The sequence below is a fragment of the Muscardinus avellanarius genome (genome assembly GCF_963383645.1).
Source record: "Muscardinus avellanarius genome assembly, chromosome: 17".
NCBI classification, from domain to species: Eukaryota; Metazoa; Chordata; class Mammalia; order Rodentia; family Gliridae; genus Muscardinus; species Muscardinus avellanarius.
Window position 1 is genome coordinate 29,153,309 of NC_137803.1, and position 22,003 is coordinate 29,175,311.

Genomic DNA, 22,003 nt, shown 5'->3' on the forward strand with positions numbered 1-22,003 from the left:
TCGGGAGCCTTAGAGACCCGGAGCCCAGGAGGACACAGTGACCTCTTGTGCCTCGAGCCCTTCTTCGGGGGACAGAGGCTGGTGGGCTGAGGTTGTCAGAAAGAGGAGGAAGAAGAAAAAACAGGTTCATGGGGCAGGGCGGGGTGCCAGGGTAGCAAGTGAAAGGATTACCCCAGTCTGCTGACGAGTGCAAATTATATTTATATATGTGCTAAATACAGTCACTATATTGGAGTTTTTCACTAAATCACAGCATACAGAATCAAAGGTTTGCATTTCGTATGGAATGTATCCAAAGAGGCCAGCACCACAGTAGGACAGCTTGCAATCACACGCCCTGATAGTTTGGACGAAATAAAGTTCGCGGAATTTTATTTAAATTTTTTTTTTGAATTCGTAGTTGTCATCGTACCAATGCATGCAAAGCATTCCACTCCCAGAAACAACGCCAAAATGAGGTAATAGGAGGAATAAAAAAAATTAGTATCCTTTCTAAATAAATAAATTATAATTAAAAATGCAAAACAACTATAAAAATAATTAAATAAGAACCCACGATATCTACAAGTTAGTCATAAATTATGATTGTTAAATATAAGGCATTTAAACTCACAAAACCCTGTAAACTAGCAACGTGCCATGTTTTTTGTTTTTTTGTGTTTTTTTTTTTTCATTTTTCTTTTTCTATCAGCTGAAATCGCTCTAGCATTTGCTCTACGCGCGCGCAGGAGATGAAACACGAGGGGACCTGACAGACGTCGCTACAGCCCCACACGGGGAGTGTTTGTCCCGCCAGCGGGCGGGGGGCTTGGGGGATTTCTTCAGGGAAAAAAAATTGGTGCTTTATCTTCACTGTTGAAAAAACTGTGCTTGTTCGTTAGGCGTAAAGAGTTAAGAATACTTGCACGGAGGCTGGGAGCCTTTTGCAGAAGAGAGCTTGAGTCCTGCCATAGGTGGTGGGCGAGGGTGACAGGGGCCGGGGGTCCATGGCCCCTGCCCACCCTCTGCCTGCGCCCAGTGGGCTGGTGGCGTTGGGTTGATTGATTGGCGTCCTCAGTGGAGCGCTGCAGCCCAGGCTGCAGTCAGGAGGCCCAGCTTGAACCCTGGGGCCGCTCTCGCCCCAGAAGGCACTCATGCGTCTCAGTCAGGAAAGGGTCTGAGTCCCTTGAGTTGAACAGGAGGACGACGGCTGTCTCACTCCTGGAGATGGTGGCTGTGAGATGCTGAGGCCTAACCCTGCCTTTTCTTCACTCTTCTCGGTCTCCCTGACCTGTCACGGGCCTGCAGGGAGCAGAAGCATGCACCCGGCTCTGCTCTCCTCCCTCGATGGGCTGCTGAGGAAACAGGAGTCGGGAGGGCTCTGCAAGCCTGTCCCCTCCTGTCCCTATCTGTAGGGTGCAAGGATTCCAGAGAGATAGGGAGGGGAGGGGGCTTCACGATCTCCTCCCTCCCCAGCCCAGCCCCTAATATTAGCCCAGAGCACTTGGAGAGCTGGCACATAATGGGGTAGAGGGGACCAGGTCCCACTCTCTAGCTCAACCCATGTGCCCTCAGCCTCTGGAACAGATGTTCATGTCCACAGAAGTTTGTTTTGATAGTCTGGTCGGCACACAGCTCTATGACTTGAAAGATGGGTTGATGTTAGGGAGGATCACAAAATGTGAGTGTTGGGAGAAATTTAGCAAGCAGTCGATCCAACCTCCTGTGTCATCATCAAGGAAACTGAGGCCCAGGGAGGCAAGCGGGGGAAGGGCTCTGGTCTCAGCCAGTCTGTCAGAGAGGAGCCAGGACTAGAACTCAGGAGACCAGTTCTGCTTCCAGCCCAGCTCCCTACTGACTGCCTTGCCCTGGCAGAACCAGGAGCAGAAGACTGACCTCATAAGAGAAGAGCAACTCGCTTAGACCACCCACTGGAGAGGAGGCGAGAAAATATCCAACTTCCGGTGGCTCTTGGTAAGCAGCTTCCTGACATCCTGACTCACGCCCTCTCCGCTGGTATCCAGGCTTTGTCCCAGGGACACAGTTCACATGCTGCAATCTCTGCATTCGATAGCTAATGGCCCACCGCCGCTCACACTGAATCTTAGACTAGTCATCATTTTTTTCACGCTATTGGATGCGTCCTCAGTTCCACAGGAAACTCCTCCAGGCAGGGATGTGTCCTTTAGCAACCAGCTCTCCCAGCACCTGCACCAGTAGGCACTCAGTAGAGATTGTATGGGACAGCAGAAGACTGATACCGGGAGAGACCATCTGGTTAAGGTCCCAGAGGAACCTTCCTAGGGGAGCCACTCCTTCCGCTCCACAGGAGTCCAGAGCAGCCTTTGCTCCAAGATGGCGCCAGTTGTGTTGGGTTCTACCTCAAGCTAAAAATTGACCTTCTTGTTGTTTCTACCCATTGGTCCCAGTTTTACACCTGGCAGCAGCAATACAAACTCAAATTATCTTTAAGCACATAGATTTCTTTGTTTCTATGACAAGTGTCCCATCCCCTAGTCTCATCCGTATGAGGGCATTGAGATCGGGCTAGGGGCCGAGGGGAGGGGAGGCTTCAAGAGCAGTGCAAACGAGGGAGGCGGAGCAGGGTGAGGGGCAAAGGAAGTTTGAAGAACTCTAGCCAGCTTGGTGTTTTCCACATATGCATGAAGCGAAGTGGGTCTGGGTTGGAATTTGCTGGATTTTTCTCATCTCCAGTCTTCTATCCTCTCATCTCTCTGCTCCTTTGGGGGCGGGGGATCAGAGCTATTGTGGAGTGGGGCAGAAAGACAGACCATGTGGTGTTACTGGCAACTTCCACATCTGTCTCTCGGCACCCCATCCCTAAACCCCAAGAGGTTCCCAGGAGAGAGCGGAGAGCACAGAATGTGCTGAACAGAGAACTCAATCCTCACGGCATCTAGGCGAGGTAGAGGGAGTGGAAAGGGGGATACGCTGTTGTTTCTCCCCACTAGAAGGAGAAGGAATCTGAGGCACAGAGAAAGAAAGGGACTCGCCCAAGGTTATCGAAGAGGCAGAGAAGGAGCCAGAGGCTAGGGACACGGGGCCTCCCAAACCCAGCCATGCAATCTCAGAGCCAGGGCTGTGTCTCCAGCGGAACTGATCAGGACAAGAGATATCGCAGAGGAGACTCAAGTTCCTCCTCAAATCCACAGGGCTGGACTTTAGCCAGAGAGCACTCAGGCCCAGGACAAGTGTCCAGCGCCTATGCTGTCTGATCTGCATCATCTGGTTAATTTTTTGCATAGGGAGGCAGTGGCTACATTGTCTCTTTGGGACTGGACAAGATCCCAGCCTAAAGAAAGGGGTTGGCTAGAGCAGGTATCTCCCGGCCCTGGGGAATGCAGGGGCAGCTGTAGCTGGAGGCGGAGTCCTCCCTGGTTCAGTGTGGCTAAGTGGTTCAGCCAGGGAGGGCTAAGGGAAGAGTCTAGGACTGGGAGGCCCCCACCAAGATAAGCCTCCCCCTTCCCCTTTGGGCTCTATCTTCCTTGCCTCAGAAACCCCAATAAGACCCCCCCATCTGCTCTTCTTCCAGTCTTCCCTTTCCACACTCTATGCACTGTAAACATGAGAAAAACAAAAGCCAAAGAAAAAAACAAAACAACAACAGACCGAAAACCCCCCCTCCCACTTCCCCGACCTGGGTGAAAATAATAATAATCTTCCATTTTCACCGTAAACAGGATTTGGCTTTCTTCACCTTTGATTTCCTTTTTCATTTTCTCTCGTAAAGACGGGAAGATCGGGGCTGTCGTTGGTTGGTTGAGTCAGGCACCAAAACAAGAAACTCAATGAGAAGTATTTGGTGCAAGTTCGGTTAATAGCAACATGTCCACCACAAGATGACTACAGCACCACACACGACATTTTTCTTAAGCTAACATGCTCCGGCCGCCATCCACAGAAATAGCTAGAGACCCCTACATGGTTTCTACGTGGTCGAGAGGTATATATACAATCCTTCGAAGGACAGGATTGAGGGGCCGGTTGATCAGCTAACGCCCTCGGGCTCATGCCTGGGTTCTCAGCAGCGTGGCCCCCCTCCCGCCCCTGCTCTGGGCACGGCCAGCCCCCTCTCTCCCTCCTGCACAGCGAGGCGGGTGGGGCAGTCGCCATTCTGGATGGGCGGGTCCTCCCCCACCCGCTTCTTTCCCTCTGACACTGATACCACCGACTCCTCTTTCCACGAAATGTGCTTGCAGGCTTCTCCTCTACTGTCAAATGGCTCAGAAGGCAAAGTTTGGCTGCAAGGGCTATGGCCGTGGGGGGACCTGGTGAAGGAAATGGGGCGTCCACTGGCTAACTCCTCCCTCAGCTGTCAGCTCCCAGTTGTGTCTCAATGTCCACTCGGCAGATGGGGCATTTCTTGCTCATGGCGAGCCACTGGTCCACACACAGTTGGTGGAAGAGATGCATACAGGGTAGGCGTCTGCAAGAGAGGAGAGGAGTCAGGTGAGCAGAATGGAGGGAGCAGGGGAGCTGTGGTAGGATACCAGGAAACACACACCCAGGACCGCTGGGCGGGGGTGCCACTGAGAGGATGGGGAGTCCTACCCTGGAACGAGGCTGGGCTGAGATGGGACGCCATGGTAGGAAATAAACCTCAAGGCCCTTGACCCCCAAGAAGCCTTTCAGATGGAGCCAAGCCATGGCTTTCGCGTAGACTCATCCAGGCCAAATGTCACACTGTTTTTGTATACTTTTTCCCTATGAATCCTTCAACATTCCACACAGCCACGAAGCACAGCACAGCATGCTCGGCACACCCACACTCACTCGTGAGCAAGCACCATCATCTCAAGCTGAGTAGTGACAGGTCCCCAATGCCCCCGGGAAGAAGGGACAGAGGGTGGAAGAGGTGGCCTCCTACCTCACATCTTCTCCATCTTCCAGCATAGACAGACAAATTGTGCATTTCTCATCTGTGTCCGACTCCTCGCCCTCGTCCTTCTTGCCCTTGCTGTCCTGGGGTCTTCTCTATGAGAAGCAGGGAGAGGAGCGTTGGTTACCTAGCACTCACCTGGCGGCCACTGTTTTTCACCCACAGCCTCTGCTGCCCTTGCAGCTTCTTTACCCCACCCCAGGGGGAGGCTGATCTCTTTTTAAGTTCGCTTCTGTAACCTCTTCCCTCTTGCTACAGGAGAGAGAGGGTTAAATCCAAGTGGAGATGAAGCCAAATTGATTTCCTTTGCTGTCCCAGACACTATCAAGGAGCCCAGAGTTGGGAAAGAGAGCAGCTCCTAATGAGCTGATTCCTTGCAAAGACCAAGGTGCGTTCAGGTTTCCCCCACACCGCCCAGCCTCCTCACAGCCTGTCCAACCTGGACCCTTGCCTCCAGATTCTCCCTCTACTTTCAGGTCGCGCATGATTCATTTACTCATTCACACATTCATTCTTTCACACTCTTTCACTCACTGAATGCCCATTCATCTGGACTCTCATTACTAGATGGAGACAAATTTCCCACCCAGCATCAGCTCCTATGATCAGTAGCACACTCTAATGAGCTATTTCGTAATGGCTGGATCTCCTCTTATCCAGGTTAAGGCGCTTGCTTCAACACAGGTTAAGACACATCACGCAGCATGGTCTGCACACTTGTTGACTTTAACATTCACGTTTTAGTTCTATGCTATTCGAAAATAGTTAACCACTCTAGAGAAAGTGTCAAGTTCTCAGGTAACATGGAAAATGGCCTACCCCTTTTCACATACAAGTCTAGATGCCAGGTCTCTCTACTCCTCCAGTCCATGATACTAGGCTCTGGAGTTTCTTGGTCTGATTTAGTTTGGGGGGAACACTCTGCCCACATTAGGACACATGAGGAAATCTGTTCCTTCTGTTTCATTCTTGCTGTGCTGTGTACACCCACTGCAAATTAGGCCAGGCTTCTGCAGTGTGTCTCCTTATCCAGAATTCAGGAAATCAGAATTACAATCATTGTCTTGTACATTTGTCATGGATTTTGTTTTGGTGGTGGTGGTGGTGGAGGAGTGGCACTGGAAATGGATGGAACCCAGGAACATTCTACCTTCAAACTACAGCCCCAACCTTATTTTTTTATTTTTAAACAGGGTCTCACTAAGTTGCTGAGGGCCTTGCTAAGTTGCTGAGGCTGGCTTCAAACCTGAGATCCTCCTGTCTCTGCCTCCCAAGTACTGGTCTTACAGGCATGTTGGATTATAGGCATGACACTATACCCAGCTGTCATTTCTTGTTTTTAATTCTAATTTTTATAATACTCTTATTCCCTTGATTCTACTGTTTTTACCTGAGCCCTTTATCTCTGCCCATTTTCCCTTTCCATCATTAGTGTTGGTTCCTTTCACTCTTTCCTTGTGACCTGTTGAAATGATGGCAGGTGGATGTGTGGCCCCGGCAGGACTGAATACCCCAATTAGGAACACCTTAGAAGCTCTGGTCCCCCAAACCTGCCACTCATTCCCCTCCACACTCTTCTCCAAAAGTTCACCATTTTGTCTCTAGAGAAGGATCATTTCCCCCATGCAAATGATACCCTTAGTTTCTGAAATACTGCCATGCCCCCATTAGCATGTTATCCGGTATCTGACACATAGTCAGTGCTTAATAAATGTGGCTGAAATCATTCACGAACAAATCCATTGCCTCTATGAGAAGATGCAGGTGCCAAGATTCCAGAACTTTGACACTGACACCATGAGCACATGGGCAAGCTTAGGAGACAGCGTGCCTCACCCTGAGGTACCAGCAGCTCACATTCCCGGCCCTCTGCTGAGCTGTCCACATGTGTCCTCCCATTGAATCATATGGTAGCTACTAATACAGTCATTCTCATTTCACACTGAAAAGGGAAGGAGGTGGGCTGGAAAATCCAAGCAAGTTGTCCAAAGTCATGCGGCTCTAAGTCGTAGAACTGAAATTCAAAGCTGGATATCTGATGTGATGATGGCCTTCTGCTAGGTTTCTTAATTTTTATCAAGCTTTTAATTTCTTCTGGACTGGGGGGAGGGAGGGAGTAGTTGTAATTAATCATTTATTTGTTTTGATAATAGGCTTTATTTTATAGAGCAGTTTTAGTTTACATAAAAATTAAATAAAAAGTACAATATATGACCATATACCTTACCTCCACTCCAAACACACAGTTTCCCCTGATATTAACATTTTACACTGTATGGTACACTTGTTACAGTTGATAAACCGATACTGACAGAGGATTGTTAGCTGAGGCCTTCTAGTTTACTGTAGGGTTCACTCTTTGTGGTACAAATGTGTAATGTCTTGTATCCACCATTACAGTATTATTTAAAAGAGTTTCACTGCTCCAGAGCCCCCTGTATTCCATCTACTCATTTTCCCTTTTGTTCCCACTACCAATCACTGATCTTTTTCTGTGTTTATAGTTTTTCCTTTTTGGAATGTCATGTAGTTGAAGTGTACAGTGTGCAGTCTTTGGAGGCTGACTTCCTTCATTTAGTGATGTGCAGCTAAAGTTTTTCCACATCCTTTCCTGGCTCATTTCTCCTTATTGTGTAACAATATTATATTGTATAGATATACCAGAGCTTAGTTTTAACCTTATCCTTATTTCTGGGCAGTAATAATCCTGGAGACTATACTTCCATGGACTTTGTGGCTTTAAAAGCTCTCCAAGGAATCCTAATGCCCAGCCAGGTTTGGAAATCCCTATTTCTTTTTTTTTTTTTTTTGGTGGTACTGGGGGTGGAACCCAGGGGCTTTTCTACCTCTGGGCTATACTCCCAGACCTATTTTATACTTTATTTGGAAACAGGGTCTCACTAGGTTGCTGAGAGCCTCACTAAGTAGCTGAGGCTGTCTTCAAACCTGTGCGATCCTCCTGTCTCAGCCTCCCAAGTGCTGGGATTACAAGAGTGTGCCACCACGCCCGGCTGGAAACCTTCATCTGCCTCATTGAGATGCAAACATTTGTGTGCCTGTTCATTTACACGTCTACATACACATCCACTCAAGTCCACATGCATGTACACACACACACACACACACACACACACACACACACACATACACACACACACAGCCCCCATCTTCCCTCCTGACCACACCTGGCACAAACAAGTGATAGAACCCTGAGGAGATATCACAGCTTCAGAGCATCTAACCTCTGGAATTTGGATTGTGACTCTCTGGACACCCAGGCAAGAATCAAGCAGACACTTGACAAACCCCTTGCTCCCCCTGATTTTGCAAGGCCAGCCTGCCGGCAGCCCCACCTTCTTATACTTGTGAGGGAAGGTGAACCTCTCGATGGTGTTCTGCACAGCTCCCCGAGTCACATTCCCCAACCTGTCCTCAAGCTGCAGCAGCTCCTGCAAAGAGGAACACATGAGCATGTGTATTCAGCACATGTAAATGCACATATATGCACATGACAATGTTGAAGGATGTCAAAAGATGTCAGCAGGAAGTATACACATAACCTTCAAGAGCTTGTCTGACGCTGAAAGATGGTAATATCTGTACGTACTCTTGTTTTCAACCCCGTGGCTTCCCACCACCAGGCCCTACCTACTAGCAGGACTAGGGAGAGGAAACGAGGGATGCAATGGTATCTCCACCGACTCAGCTGTTACCAGACAGAGCGACATACCTCATAGCTCTCCCGCACAGCGGAAGTGTGTCTGCTGGGATTCAGTCCCTGGAGAGCAAGGAAGTGAAGCTGGGGGTAAGGGTAGTTTCGGATTTCATGGACGACCTGGCAGGAAGAAAATGGCTTAGACAGAGCAAAGATTCAGGCTCCTCCAGGGGCTCAACATGCAGCTACTCCCATAACCATGGGCAGGAGGCAGCTGCTTCCCTGCTGAAGTCTCTCTCTCACCTCACCAAGAACCACGCCGTTGCCAGACCAGCCATTCTTATGTTCTCAAGCTTGTGCCAGACCAGTCTGTCTGTTGGTCTGTCTGTCCTTCCTTCCTTCTTTCTCTCTCTCTCTCTCTCTCTCTCTCTCTCTCTTTTCTTTCTCTTTCTGTCTCTTTCTCTCTCTTACTTTCTCACTTCTTTCCTTCCTCTCTCCTTCCCTCCCTCCCTTTCTCTTTCTCTCCCTTTCTTTTTTTCTTTTTTGTGCTGGGATTGAACCTGGCGCATTCTACCTCTGAGCTATACCCCCACTCTACTCAATTTTTATTTGGAAACAGATCTCACTATGTTGCAGAGAGCCTTATTAAGTTGCTGAGGCTGGCTGCAAACCTTTGATCCTCCTGTCTCAGACTCCTAAGTACTAGGACTATAAGCATGGGTGCCTCCACGGTGGCCGGCTCCAGCCCTTCTTATGTTCTCAAGAGCTGGTGTTTCATGTACAAGGCATGGAATCTCAGAGCTAACAAGGACTTTGGAAACTGCTGATCCAAGCCTGTTGTTATCCAAATAAGGCAACTGGGGAGCTCAGAGGCCAAGTGACAGAGACAAGGGTGGGGAGAGGAGAATTATGCTTTAGAGCAGAACACAAATCGGTCTGTAAATGAATTCCAGTCTTTTGCTGCTTTAGTGGAATGTTTTCACTTTCATTTCATGCAACTTGCAACCCCGAACCCAGCCTGATCCTCCGTAGTGCTCAGTACCCTGCAGTTGCAAAGTGGCCTGTCCTGGAGAGGAAGGCCAGGACTCCCTTGGTTATCTTTCTTGACATACCCACCAGCCCTGTGCGATGGGCAGGGCAGACATCTACATTTCCATTTCGCAGAGAAGTAAAACCAAAGCTTGGGGAGGCAGGGCCACAAGAAATTAAATGAGATCACAAGAGCTGGGCGTGGTGGCTCATGCCTATAATCCCAGTACTTGGGAGGCTGAGATAGGAGGGCCGCAGGACAGCCTCAGCAAGTAGTGAGATTCTCATCAACCTAGTGAGACTTTGTTTCCAAATAAGAAATGAAGTCTGGCTGGAGGTATAACGCTAAGGTGGAATGCCTGTAGGTTCCATCCTCAGTACCACAAAAGGAAAAAAAAATGAGATCACACAAGAAATAGAGGCTGTCTGTGTGATCTTAGCCCCACGCCTTTCTCCGCATGCAACAGCCCGCCACGCTGCTGCTCTCCACACTCCTTTGCCCTTCAGCAGCACCCTCCTGGCTCAGCAGCTTCCTTTGCATCCCCTGGACATGGGGAACCAGGGCACAGGGGCCGGGACACTGGGGAGACTGCCCCCCCACCCCCCCTTTGGCAGCGAGGGAGCTCACTTCCTGGCGGTCCTTCACTCACCATCTGCGTGGAGGAGGAGTTTCTGGGAAAGTGGTGCATTCGAGGAGTCGCTAGGTAATGCTGATAGTGCTGAGGGACGGGCCGCACCTGGAACTGAGCAGGACTCAAGCCGGCATCCACGCTGAGATCCCTGTGGGGACACGACTAGGTAAGTGGGGTGGCCCTGAAGGCAACTCAGACTCGGAGCACAGGGAGCAGAGGCAGGGCCCACACTGCCTGCACTGCTGGGCGCCTCCTACCACCAGCTCCCATACTCCAGAGGCAAGAAGCTGAGACCCCAAGGGTCTTCCAGGCCTGAGGGGGCTGGAGCAGCCCGGCCTGTGAGCCTTCTAGAAAAGCAGGCCAAATCTCTTTCCCTACACAAAGTCCTTCCCCAAGATAAATGCTGAAAGCGTCCCATCTGAGCAGGTTTGGAGGTACGAAGCAAAGGAAGGAAGGCGTCCAAGGGAGGAGGGGGCAGCGGCCATAATTTTACCACTTTGAAAAAAATAACAAAAGAGAGACCCCCTAGAGCTAGAAAAGCTATCCTAGCCCACTGCCTCCCACTCCTGAAAGTGTAGGAAAAGTCACTTCATGTAAGTATAATTAATTAACCACACTCAAGAGGAACCAACGGCTAATCTGAAATACGCATTATTTCAGGTCTATGGAGGAAACCCACAAGGTGTTACTGAAATTTCATGTCATAACTTAAAGCAAGAACACTATCAGAACACACTGGGTCAGGAACTCAGGAACCACCCAAGAAACACTCCCATTGGCCAGAGTTAGGATAACTTGCACGCCAGTAAGTATAACTACAAAAGAGATGGCAACACATTATTAAATGAGCTTAAGTCCATGAGCCTGGATTGATACTGAAGAAAACTGGTCTTCCTTGAATGATGCTCAGGAACCAACTCTTTATTTAATAAACTAGTAAATAAAAGGAAGAAGCAAACATTTATTGTGCCTTTCCTTTATTAATTGTACTTCAGGGTAAACGAATAGTTGATGAGGGGAAATTCCTCTTAATAAAGGTTTTCCAGCTAATAGCTTAATAAGGAATGATTGAATTATCTGTCACCATTTCCCCCACCTACTAAAGAAATAAAAGATATAGGCAAAGATCCTCAATTGCTGGTGACCCACAAGAAGAGACAACCAGGCAAGTGCTTCCTGATAGAAAGATGCTCCGCCCCCAAAGTATTTTTGCTAAGACATAGGAGACAATCCCGAATCTGCTAAAGCCTTGATCTAAATTCACTATCCTGCCGGGCGTGGTGGCGCAAGCTTGTAATCCCTGCGCTTGGGAGGCGGAGACAGGAGGATCGTGCAGGTTCGAAGCCAGCCGTGCTGGCGTAAGAGACCCTGTTTCAAAAATATAAAATAGGTCTGGGAGTGTAGCCCGGAGGAAGAAGGGCTTCCAGGAACCCCAGTACCACCAAAAAAATAAAAAATAAAAAAATAAAAAAATAAATTCACTATCCAATGTATAGAGAATACAGGGAATTGAGGAATATCTTTCTATATTTTTTAAATTGATGCCTCTTATTATACTTAATTGTGGGATTTACTGTTACACATTTGTACATAGACAAAACATAATTTGGTCAATCTTATTCCACTGTGGAACATGTTATATGACACTACCAGAGTGAACTGCGAAATCTAGACAAGGGGGCACTAGGCATAGATTCTCACAGTCAGTGCTACCAGGTGTGGAGGGGAATGGACTGATCTAGGGGGCAGTAATAGACCTGGGTACAACTGAAGGACACCAAATAAAAATAGGGGAGGGGATAGTGGAAGTTCCCAGCGCACAAAGTACTTTTTTCTTGAAAAGGGGCAGGAAATCAATAAATTTGGGAATCTGTGCCTCCAGGAAGAACAGCCTAGTTTGTTCAGTGAAAATATTAAGTATCTGTATATTTGTAGATAAGGAAAAAAAAAAAGAGCCAGTAAAGGAATTTCTGTTTCCAGCCATGTGTTGGGATAGCAGGACTCAGATTTACCCTTCCACTGTAAACCACTAGGCTGGAGAGCATCTATGAAACCTGTCTTCAGACACTTTATACTAAGCAGTGCACAACTATAATCACTGGAAGAAGAAAAACAAGTGAATCCTACACCTCCCCTGGCTCCTCACATGAAGGGGTGGTCAGGGCAGGAGTGGGAAGGGTCCCTCAGCAGAGCAGAGTGGTCTTGACGACTTGAGGACTCAGAGATCTTATTGCAGGGAGGCTGGGGTCTCTGCGTTGTTTGGAGAAGAGGAAGCTGCACTGAATGAGAGCTGCAGGAACCTGTGCAGGATCCCCTCGAGTCTCTGCTGAATACTAAGATAACACACACAGGAAATGAACTTCTACCACGGAGAGCATAGAGCGCCCAAGGAATAGTGAATGGTTCTCAGATGTTAGATGGAGCTGGAAAGCACTCAAATTCCAACAAGTCAGCAGAGTCCTTGCTGATCACTCAGGGCATTCAGTAGGGACCCCAGAAGAGCCCTTTGGAGTCTGCTTCTCAGCTTCATTACAAAAGGTCTAGAGGACTTTCTGATCTAGGGCTATTCTGTCGTATTAAGACTTAACAAGCTTCCAAAGAATCAAACTGAACTGCAAGTTCTGCTTACCAGAACAAAGCCCAACACTCTTCAAATGAATAAAACAAATCCAGTAACACAACAACATATAATTCATCATGTCCATCATTCAGTGAGAAATTACTAGACATGCTAAGAGTGAGGATAATATGCCCCCTAATCAGGTGAAAATTAGACAATAGAAATGCTCCAAAATACAGAACTGACAGAGATGGTGGAATTAGCAAAGATGCTAAAAGAGTTCTTATAATCATGTTCAAGTATGTGGGTGAAAATTTAAACATAAGGAGGAGAAAAGCAGAAGATGGAAAAAATGACCTTAATGGATTATCCAGAGATGAAAACGCAATGTCTAAAATGGAGAACTCACCGGGTTGGATTAACAGCAGGTTAGATGCTATAGAACCAAAGACATTAAAGACATGACTCTAAGACCATTCTAAAATGAAACATGTAGACAAAAAAGACTAAAGTATTAACAGTCCCAGAGACAATATTAAGTGGTCAGTCAAATATGTAATTAAACACTCAAAGAGAATGGAGGTAAAGAACGGAAAAGATATTTTAGGGGGAAAAATGGCTGAAAATTTTTTGAATTTGCTGGGCGTGGTGGTTCATGCTTGTAATCCCAGGATTTAGGAGATTCAGACAGGAGGGTCACAGTTCAAAGACAGCCTCAACTATTTAGTGAGGCCCTTTGCAACTCAGAGAGACCCTGTTTCAAAAAAATAAAGAATAAAAAATAGGGCTGAGGGTGTTGCTTGGAGGTAGAATGCCCCTGGGTTTCATCCACACACACACACACAAATTAATTTAATCTTAAAAAAAAGGTAGGCATCTAGATTCAAAAAGATCAACAAACTTGAAGCAGAATAATACAAAAAAAATTACCTCAAGGCACATAAGAATCATGTCAACAATGAAAAATTTTAAAACCAGAACTGGGCAAGGTGGTGAACACCTCTATTCCCAGCTACTTGGAAAGCTGAGGCAGGGAGCCTAGGAGTTTGAGATCCATTGAAGCAATATAGTAAGACTATGTCTCTAAATAAATAAAGATAGAAGATAAACCATCCCAAGAAAAGAAGCCCCATTAGGTACAGAAAAACATGGATAACAATTATCAGAGACTTCCCATTTAAAACAAAGCAAGCCAAAAGACAATGGAATGGCATCTTTAACCTTCTGAAAGAGCAAGAAAAAGAAAATAACTGTCAACTCAGAAGTCTGTACCCAGCAAAAACACCCATCAAAATGAAGGTGAAGTAAGACGTTGAGAGCCCGTGTTGCCAGCAGATTCATTGTAAGACATATTAAAGGAAGATCTCCAGACAGAAGGAAAATAATGCCAAATAGGAATTTCAATTTATATAAAGAAAGAAAGGGTGTCAGAGATGACAATGACGTGGGAGACATAAAGGATTCTTTTTATTATCCATTTAAGTTTTTTCTTTGAAATTTGATTATTTAAAGTAGAAATTGGCAAACTTTTTCTATAAAGGATAGAGGAATATTTTGGGCTTCAGGGGCTACATATTCTCAGCCACAGTCGCTCTGATGTCCCTTGTAGTTTAAAAGCCACCATAAACCCTATGTACAAAATAAGTATGGTTGTGTTCCAATAACATTTTGTTTACAAAAACAGAAGTCAGGATAGGGACTTGTCCCAAGAGACATCAGTCCCTAGAGTAGCAGCATCCCTCATCATCTGTGGTCACTAGCCTGTGAGCACCTGAGGGGTTTTTTTTTTTTTTTGGGGGGGGGGTAGAGGGGTGTCCTAGAAATAGCCCATAGGCCTAAAGCCACAGGGTTAACCCAGACTGTGTTTTGGAGATTTCTTGTGGAGCCTATATCCATGCATACTTTATTTTATTTGTGTCTAAACATTAAGCTCAGTATTATTTTCCACTGTGAATTTTCTTGAAACGTGCTATGATGGCTTGGTTGCTATGAAGACCCTTAAGTGCTTCTCAGGGAGCTGGCCCTGAAAGTGCCAGCACCATCTGCTGACTGCAGATTCGGGGAGCCCTGGAGACTTGGCTGAGCCAGGGCTGCCTGTAGGGAAGGGACCCTTCATTTGCCTCCTGCCTACAGGTCCTAGGTGTCTGGAGACCTCTGCCTGGGCAGGGCAAGGGCTTGGAGAAAGCGGGCTGGGGTTCACTGGGGCTCAGCGCTGGAACTGAGTCAGACAAGGTCATGAAAAGAACAGAGAGACACTGGGCTGTCAAAGTCAGGGTCAGGTTACTGAACAAGGGGCAGAGAAGGGGAGCATTTGGGACTCATCCTCCAAGACCTGTGTTGCTCCCACCTTCTCTCAGGCTAGGATTCCCAAGTGGAGAAATTGCCTGGGGAGGGTTAATTTATTCCAAAGTACTGGGGAAAAGGTCAGGGCAGCCTCAAGCTAAGGAGAGAGGAAGGTCGGTTGCTGAATTCCCAGATGACCTAGGGAGAAACCAATGGTTTCTGATGGTTCTCTAAAGGAAGGGGGGATGAGGCTGCTGCCCAGCACTCCTCTCCCTCCCAGGGGCTCTTAGCATGGATGAGAGTAGCCCCTCCTCCAAGCCTTTTCTGTTATCCAATTACCAGGCTCCCATCTCCTAGCAGAAGAGGCCTTTCTGAAAAGGAGTGTTGGGATGCAGTTAGCATGACCGCCATTATAAAACACCTCTGTCATCACTAGGTCGGCCCTGGCTGGAGCAGAACTCCTTACAAGGGAGAAAAATTGTCACCTTCTGCACTGGAAATAGCTTCCTACTTGGGAAATGGAGACAGAACAGGCAGAACAGGCCAGAGTGGACCCAGGTAGGACTCAGACAGGACCAGCCCCAGGGACCTCATTCTTTATGTTTCCCGGGGCAGCAGGGTCCAGGAATGCAAAGTGGTTAGGATGAAAAGGAAGGGGAAGTTTGGCTCAATAAAGAACACAAGACAAGGCTAACACCGCACTATTCTTCCGACACCTTCCCTTCCCAGGACCCTTCCCGCCTAGGGCACCGGTCCAGTTCCACATGCCTCGTTGGAGCGTGTGTTTGTGTGTGCGTGTGCGTGCATGCATGTGCATGTGTGTATGTGTTCAAACCACTCAGCCATATGCAAGGGCTCTCAGTGCTCCGTGTGTGTTGAAGAGAATCAAATTGAACTGACTCGACTGCTAAGGGACAGGATTTAATCCAAACTGCAATTAAATCTTCCTAATTTGAATCTGCTAATTAGAAAAAGGCTGGGCTGAGGTTGGCAGCAGTGAAATCTACCTTTTAAGGGATTGTTCAATTTAATAAAAAGTGTACCTAGGAATAAACAGAGAGCTGGAGATGATGGAAGATGCTAGAACCCCTCTTTACTGCACCTAGAAGAACCTTTAATATTCAACCAGCCGGAACTGCCCTTTGGAATCACTACTAGGTGCCGGTGGAAGGGGGTCCCAAAGCCAGTTGCCCAAGCAAATGGCTAGAAAATTATAACATGGCACATCAGACTTTTTAAAATAAAAATACTTTTTAAGAGATTTTTTCATTGAGGGATGTTTTTCGTTCTAATATATATATATATATATATATATATATATATATACCTAAAAATTACAAGAACAGGATAAAGAATTCCTTGATACCCTTTCTCCAGATATCCCAAATGTTATTATTTTACTACTTTACTGCATTTTTATTTTTTCACTCTGTCTTTGTCTATGTATACATATATATGCATAATTAAATATATGTGCATATATATGTATACATATTTATACACATATTTATATACATTTATACACCTCTAGGGAGAGAGTTTTTCTGGACTATTTAGAAATATATTGCAGGTCTGATGCCTTTCACCTCTAAATACTAGTGAACTATACATCTTTGCAAAGTATTTGAGGATTCTGATCCAATCCTAGTTAAGATCAGCCCCCTCCAGAACTAGAACCAGAGACCTGGGTGAGGCTCGGGACCCCAAACCAAGCAAGCCTGCATTCAGAACAACAAAGACCTCTGTGCCACATACAGGAGATGGTGAAGATTCCACAGGGCCCCCAACCTGCAAAACAACAAAAGCTCTCCCTCTCTCCCTAGCTTCTCTCCCCAGATGCCAGTCTTGGCCTCCAGCCTGGTTCTCTGTCTCTCCCCTTCAGGACCCGTCCCCCATTCTGCACCTCCTCTCTGGCATTCCCTGCCACTTCTACAGAGCCCTCGACACCAATCCCTCCAGGAAGCCTTCCCTGACCACCCTAGCTCCTTAGGGTGCTTAAGGTGCTCTCCTTCCTGCCTTTTCCCCAGAGATCACTAGTTCACAGCTTCACTGAACTTGGGAACTGTTTTGTATCCCTATCTCCCTCCTCCCTCGCAGAACCATGGACACTGAGCCCCCGGCTGGGCACAGGATGGCACCCAGCTCCATCTGAGCTAATTGCTGGAACCAGGCCCAGGTAAAACCATCTGGCCATGAGAGTGGCTGGGAACAGGCACAAAGGCTGGGGGCTGAGGACTGGGCTCCCCGCATCACTCAAAGCAAAGCAAAAGAGAAACTCCATGAATCTGGCTGACCCTCCTCCCTCCCTCCCCCAGGGACCCCAGACACTCACCAGTCAGTGCCCTCAGCCAGATACCTGGGCTGAGGCGTCTGCAGTTGGTGGCCGAAGTCAAAGCTGGGGTGGAGGCGGTGGGGGTGGACGGACACGCGCTCCTGACTCCGCCTGCGCCAGAAAACAAGGAGGGCCCATGGCATCAGGGGTCTCTTGGGCCAGCCCCAGCTGCCAGGAGCCCTGACTGACCCTCACCAACCTTAGGGTATCCCACACCTGCAAGCCTACAGAGCTCACAGACCAAGGAGCAGCCGGCTGCACCCTCTCCTCAGACTCCCAGGAAGCCTCCCAGAGGAGCAAGGATTGGTAACTCCAACATTCCAGCTGTGTCCATGGTGCCCAGTGAGCTGAGGTCTCTCCCTAGAGGTATATGCAGCAGGCCACTTGGCCCCACCCAAGCTGTCACATCCTCTGCCCTTCTGCGGCTCTCGTTCTGTGCCTGGTGGGCCATCTTTAAGACATAGAGAAGCCTCTACTGCAAGTCCTCTACCCTCTCCTTGTGCCCCTCTGCTGCCCCATACTCCTCTGCATTCTTCTCCACACTCTTCCTAGCATTCATGGCCCAGGTCAAAGCCTGCCTCCCCCAGGAAGACCTCCCCAAACACCCCAGGTGGTGATGTCTCTCCTCTGACCTCCTACAACATACGCCTGCTGTCCCAGGGACCCCAAGCCCTACAGCCACTCAGGACCTTAGAGATCTTGCAACCAGCCATTCTCAAAATACTCAGAGCACTGGGGAAGACCTGAAACCCTTTCAGGTGAGGTCAAAACTATTTTGAGGCAAATGGCATCATGGTCATTTGCCATCTCTCCTCATTCTACCCCAGGTGAGCAGAAGCTGCAACATGGGATTCTGCATGATTTAGGGTAGAAGCAGACACGAGGCACAGGCGTCTTCCATGGAGCTAGGCATTAGAGAAAGTTACAAATATGGGGAAACAGTGCACTCTTTTCACTAAATTTATGTAAACATCAATTTTCATAGAAATGATTCATTGATTTAACATAAGGCGTTTGTTATTGTTCTTTTAAAATCAACTGATCACCGGGCGTGGTGGCACACGCTTGTAATCCCTGCGCTTGGGAGGCTGAGACAGGAGGATCGCACAGGTTCGAAGCCAGCCTCAGCTACTTAGTGAGGCTCTCAGCAACTTAGTGAGACCCTGTTTTCAAATAAAGTATAAAAAAGGTCTGGGAATAAAACTCGGAGGTAGAAAAGCCCCTGAGTTCCACACCCAGTACCACACACAAAAAAATAAAAATCAACTAATAAATATTTTTTAAATGTATAATGTGGTAAATGTCAATGTCCTAACCCACACACACAGAAGTTCTTTGTAGTCATTAATTTTAAAGAATGTAAAAAGTTCTGAGGTCAACACTTTTTGGAAAACAATGAGCTAGTCCAATTCATTTCTTGACAGTTGCAGCACAGGAAGATGTAGTGACTTGCCCGGGTCCCCAAGGCTGCTTTAGAGCCACTTGATTAGTACTATCTAATTTTACTCTCCATCTGTTTCATGAAATAAAGCTAGACTCTCCAACTAGACCTTGACCTCTTTGAGGGCAGAGCTGGAACCAGCCATGTCCTTTGGTATTCTTTATGGTTCTTGGGTATTGGAATTAGGCTGTTGGGGACCTGAGAGGTTCACTAGTAAAGTCTCCCACACTATGCAATGGTCCACTGTGAGCATCATGGACCACCAGTTACCCAGCCCCCGGCCTTGTACCTGGGTGACGTCACGGGACACAGGGCAGCACTCACTGCCTAAAACGAATGCCATTAACTGAGTCCAAACCTTCCTCCTGCACATCCCACTTAGTGACTCCCCACCCGGGCCCCTTCCCTAGCCCACAGCCCACCTGGGGTGCGAGACAAGCCTGCGGTGCTGGGCTTCCAGGAGCTGCTGCTGCAGGAGGTATTGCTGGTGCAGGGCCTGAGGTAGGAAGGAGGGACCTGTGACGTCCTGGAACTGCAGGGTGGGCAGCGGGGTCAGCGACTGGTGCAGCGCGCTGCTGTGCTGGTGGGCCGGGGCCATGTGGGCGCTGAGGCCCGGCTGCGACTGCACGGGGTGGGCCAGCGGGAAGTCGGGGGCGAGCTGCTGCGGCTGCGGAGGGCCCAGGTGGAAGTGGCGGCAGGAGGTAGCGTGAGGATGCTGAGACCTTTGAAAGGGGGCACCTGAGGAGGCAAAGACAGAGAAGTCTCCATGAGGACCGGCTCTGGGATGCCCCCACATGACCCCTGTCCCCATCCATCGGTGGGGCCAGCCTGGAGCTGGGGAAGCTCAAGACCTTCATTAGAACACAGCAATTCTATCACTTTTCTATGCAATGTTCTTTTAGTGCTGCCAAGAAAGATTCCGGGTGTGTGTTGGAAAGGGGGAGAGTATGCTTTAATGAATAGATAAGCATCCTATTGATAATTAACGCACTTGAAAAAGGGTTTTTAAGATCCCTAAAGGCATTTTGGTTTTCCTGAATTAGACTCCTCCCCTGCGATCTCGTCGACTGTACCTTTTTCAATAGATGCCGCATTGAAAAAAAAAAAAAATTTTAGGGCAACTTAGCTAAGCTCCAAATTTTACTGAAGCCTTGGCTAACCAAGACCCAAACAAGAAGTTCTAATTTCCAGAAAGAAAGGAACCAGAAGTTGCTATGTGTGCAGTTTCAAAAGAAGATTATCACACAAAATAATGGCTTTAGGTAATTATTAATTTATTATAAAATAAATTATTTAAAAGCAAACATATCCAGGTATGAGCTGGTCCTAAGCTACATTTAATTTAGGCTCTAATACTTTTCTAAAAAAAATTAAACTTGATGATAGTAAAGACTTACAAAGGCCCCCTAGGCAAAAGTCCAGATATGGGCATTGGAGAGGACCTTTAATGCAGCAAGGAAGTCCTGGTACTGCAGGAAGATTTACAGAGAACTTACTGCTGAGCATAGCAGATTCAGCACACGTCTGCTCCCAACTCCACTAAAATGAGAGCAAAGAATAAGGAGGAGATAAGTAGACGAGGACAGGGAGAACAGGACGGTGACATCAGCAAGGAGATGTCAACAGATTTTTTGGAAGATGGAAAACAGATGGAGAAATTAGCAGAGATGAGAAATCAGGAACCAAGCACCTACCAAAGAGGTGGTCAACAAGAAGCAGATGGATCTTGCCACGTGAGGCTGAGGTCAGGAAATGGAGGCACTGGTTACTTTGGAAGGTAGAAGAAACAGAGCCAAGAAGAAGGAGGCTGGTGACAGGTATGTATGTGTAAGGGACAGTCGTGCACAGAGCTCTTTTTATTTCCCATGCAGGGCAGTGACCACCTCTCCCAGAGAGGTCCCAATGAGGACACTGAGCAACAGAGGCCAGGGGCACAGAACCATGCAAAACAGGATTAGGTGAAACTCTGTATATGGAGCTTTGGAGCCCCCTAATCCTTTCTATCACAAGGTGTATGTCCCTTCTCTACACGCTCCACAGATGCCCTGGGCTAGAAACTGGGGGATACTTTTCTAGAAAATCACTGGTCCAAGGAGCATGGCTTTGTAGACCTCTAATCGCAGTACTTGGAAGGCTAAGACAGGAATATTGCAGATTCAAGGCTAACACACAGGTAGTGAGACTCTGTTTCAAAATAAAAAAGGGCAGGGGGTAGCTCGGTGGTAGAGACCCACTGAGTTCAACCCCTACTATCATCAAATCAAAGAAGATGAAGAGGAAGACGATGTGATGAATGAGAAGAAAAGTATTGGTCCCAGAAAGAACCCTACAGATGCTTCCGATCAGGAACACCCGAATAAAATGGCTGGGCTCCCTCCCAACTGTCTACTCTGTAATGAGGCCCATTAATTGAAAAATCCATTATCACACAGCACTTCTGGATAGCTTTCAGTGACCTACTCTTTGATATGATCAGACAGCTAGAGAGTGACCAGTCTCCAGAAAAAATTATAAAATGAAAAGAAAAAGAACATACCAAATTTATAAAGAGAAGAAAACGAGCCCAAAGGAGCAGATAATACAAAGCCTGGGGGAGGGGGGACCTTCAGAACACTGTAATTAATATCCTCAGAGAATTAGGATGTTTGATCCATGAAGCAACAGGAAGCTCTTTTAAAAGGAGCAATAAAAAAAAAAGAAAATTCTTGGAAATTAAAAATATATGAGGTGAAATATAAAGTTTAACAGTGGGGTTGGAGATTAAAGTTGGGGGCATTTCCCAGGAAACGGAAGATGACAGGCTGAGGTCAGTCAGAAGACTCTGGCATTTTACCATAAGAGAAGAAGAATGGAGGAGATGCTAGGGAGGAAATCATGAAAATAGCTATAAAAAATATTTCCCAGAACTGAAGGTCTGTGTTTCTAGATAGAAAAGGCTTTCTGAGTGCCCAGCACATGAGGAAGGGCAAGGACCCCACGCCAAGGCATCACACTGTGAAATGCCCAAACAAAGGAGGCAGAGACATGACTCTAGCACCTTCCAAAGAGAATCATAAGTCTGGATAGCATAAGATTTTTTTCAAGAGCAACACTAGCAGCTTAAAAACGATAGAGCGACTTACTGAGTGGGGGAGGGGAGGGAGTGATATTCAGTCTAGAATTCTATGCCTAGCCAAACCATCAATCAAGGAT

At 47.4% G+C, this 22,003-nt stretch overlaps 1 protein-coding gene across 1 annotated transcript in view; it reads right to left on the minus strand.

Moving 5' to 3' along the window:
* Positions 1-4,308: 4,308 nt before the first annotated feature.
* Positions 4,309-22,003, minus strand: part of ARK2C (arkadia (RNF111) C-terminal like ring finger ubiquitin ligase 2C) — a gene marked incomplete at its 3' end in the record, with an annotated part of 97,713 nt that continues 80,018 nt past the window's right edge. The window contains exons 2-8 of the mRNA XM_080714488.1: positions 19,234-19,549; positions 17,371-17,481; positions 10,214-10,343; positions 8,610-8,714; positions 8,233-8,328; positions 4,868-4,974; positions 4,309-4,426 (exon numbers count right to left, since the gene is read on the minus strand). Coding sequence (XP_080570614.1) covers positions 4,309-4,426; positions 4,868-4,974; positions 8,233-8,328; positions 8,610-8,714; positions 10,214-10,343; positions 17,371-17,481; positions 19,234-19,549 — 983 coding nt within the window. The remainder of the gene's footprint in view (positions 4,427-4,867; positions 4,975-8,232; positions 8,329-8,609; positions 8,715-10,213; positions 10,344-17,370; positions 17,482-19,233; positions 19,550-22,003) is intronic.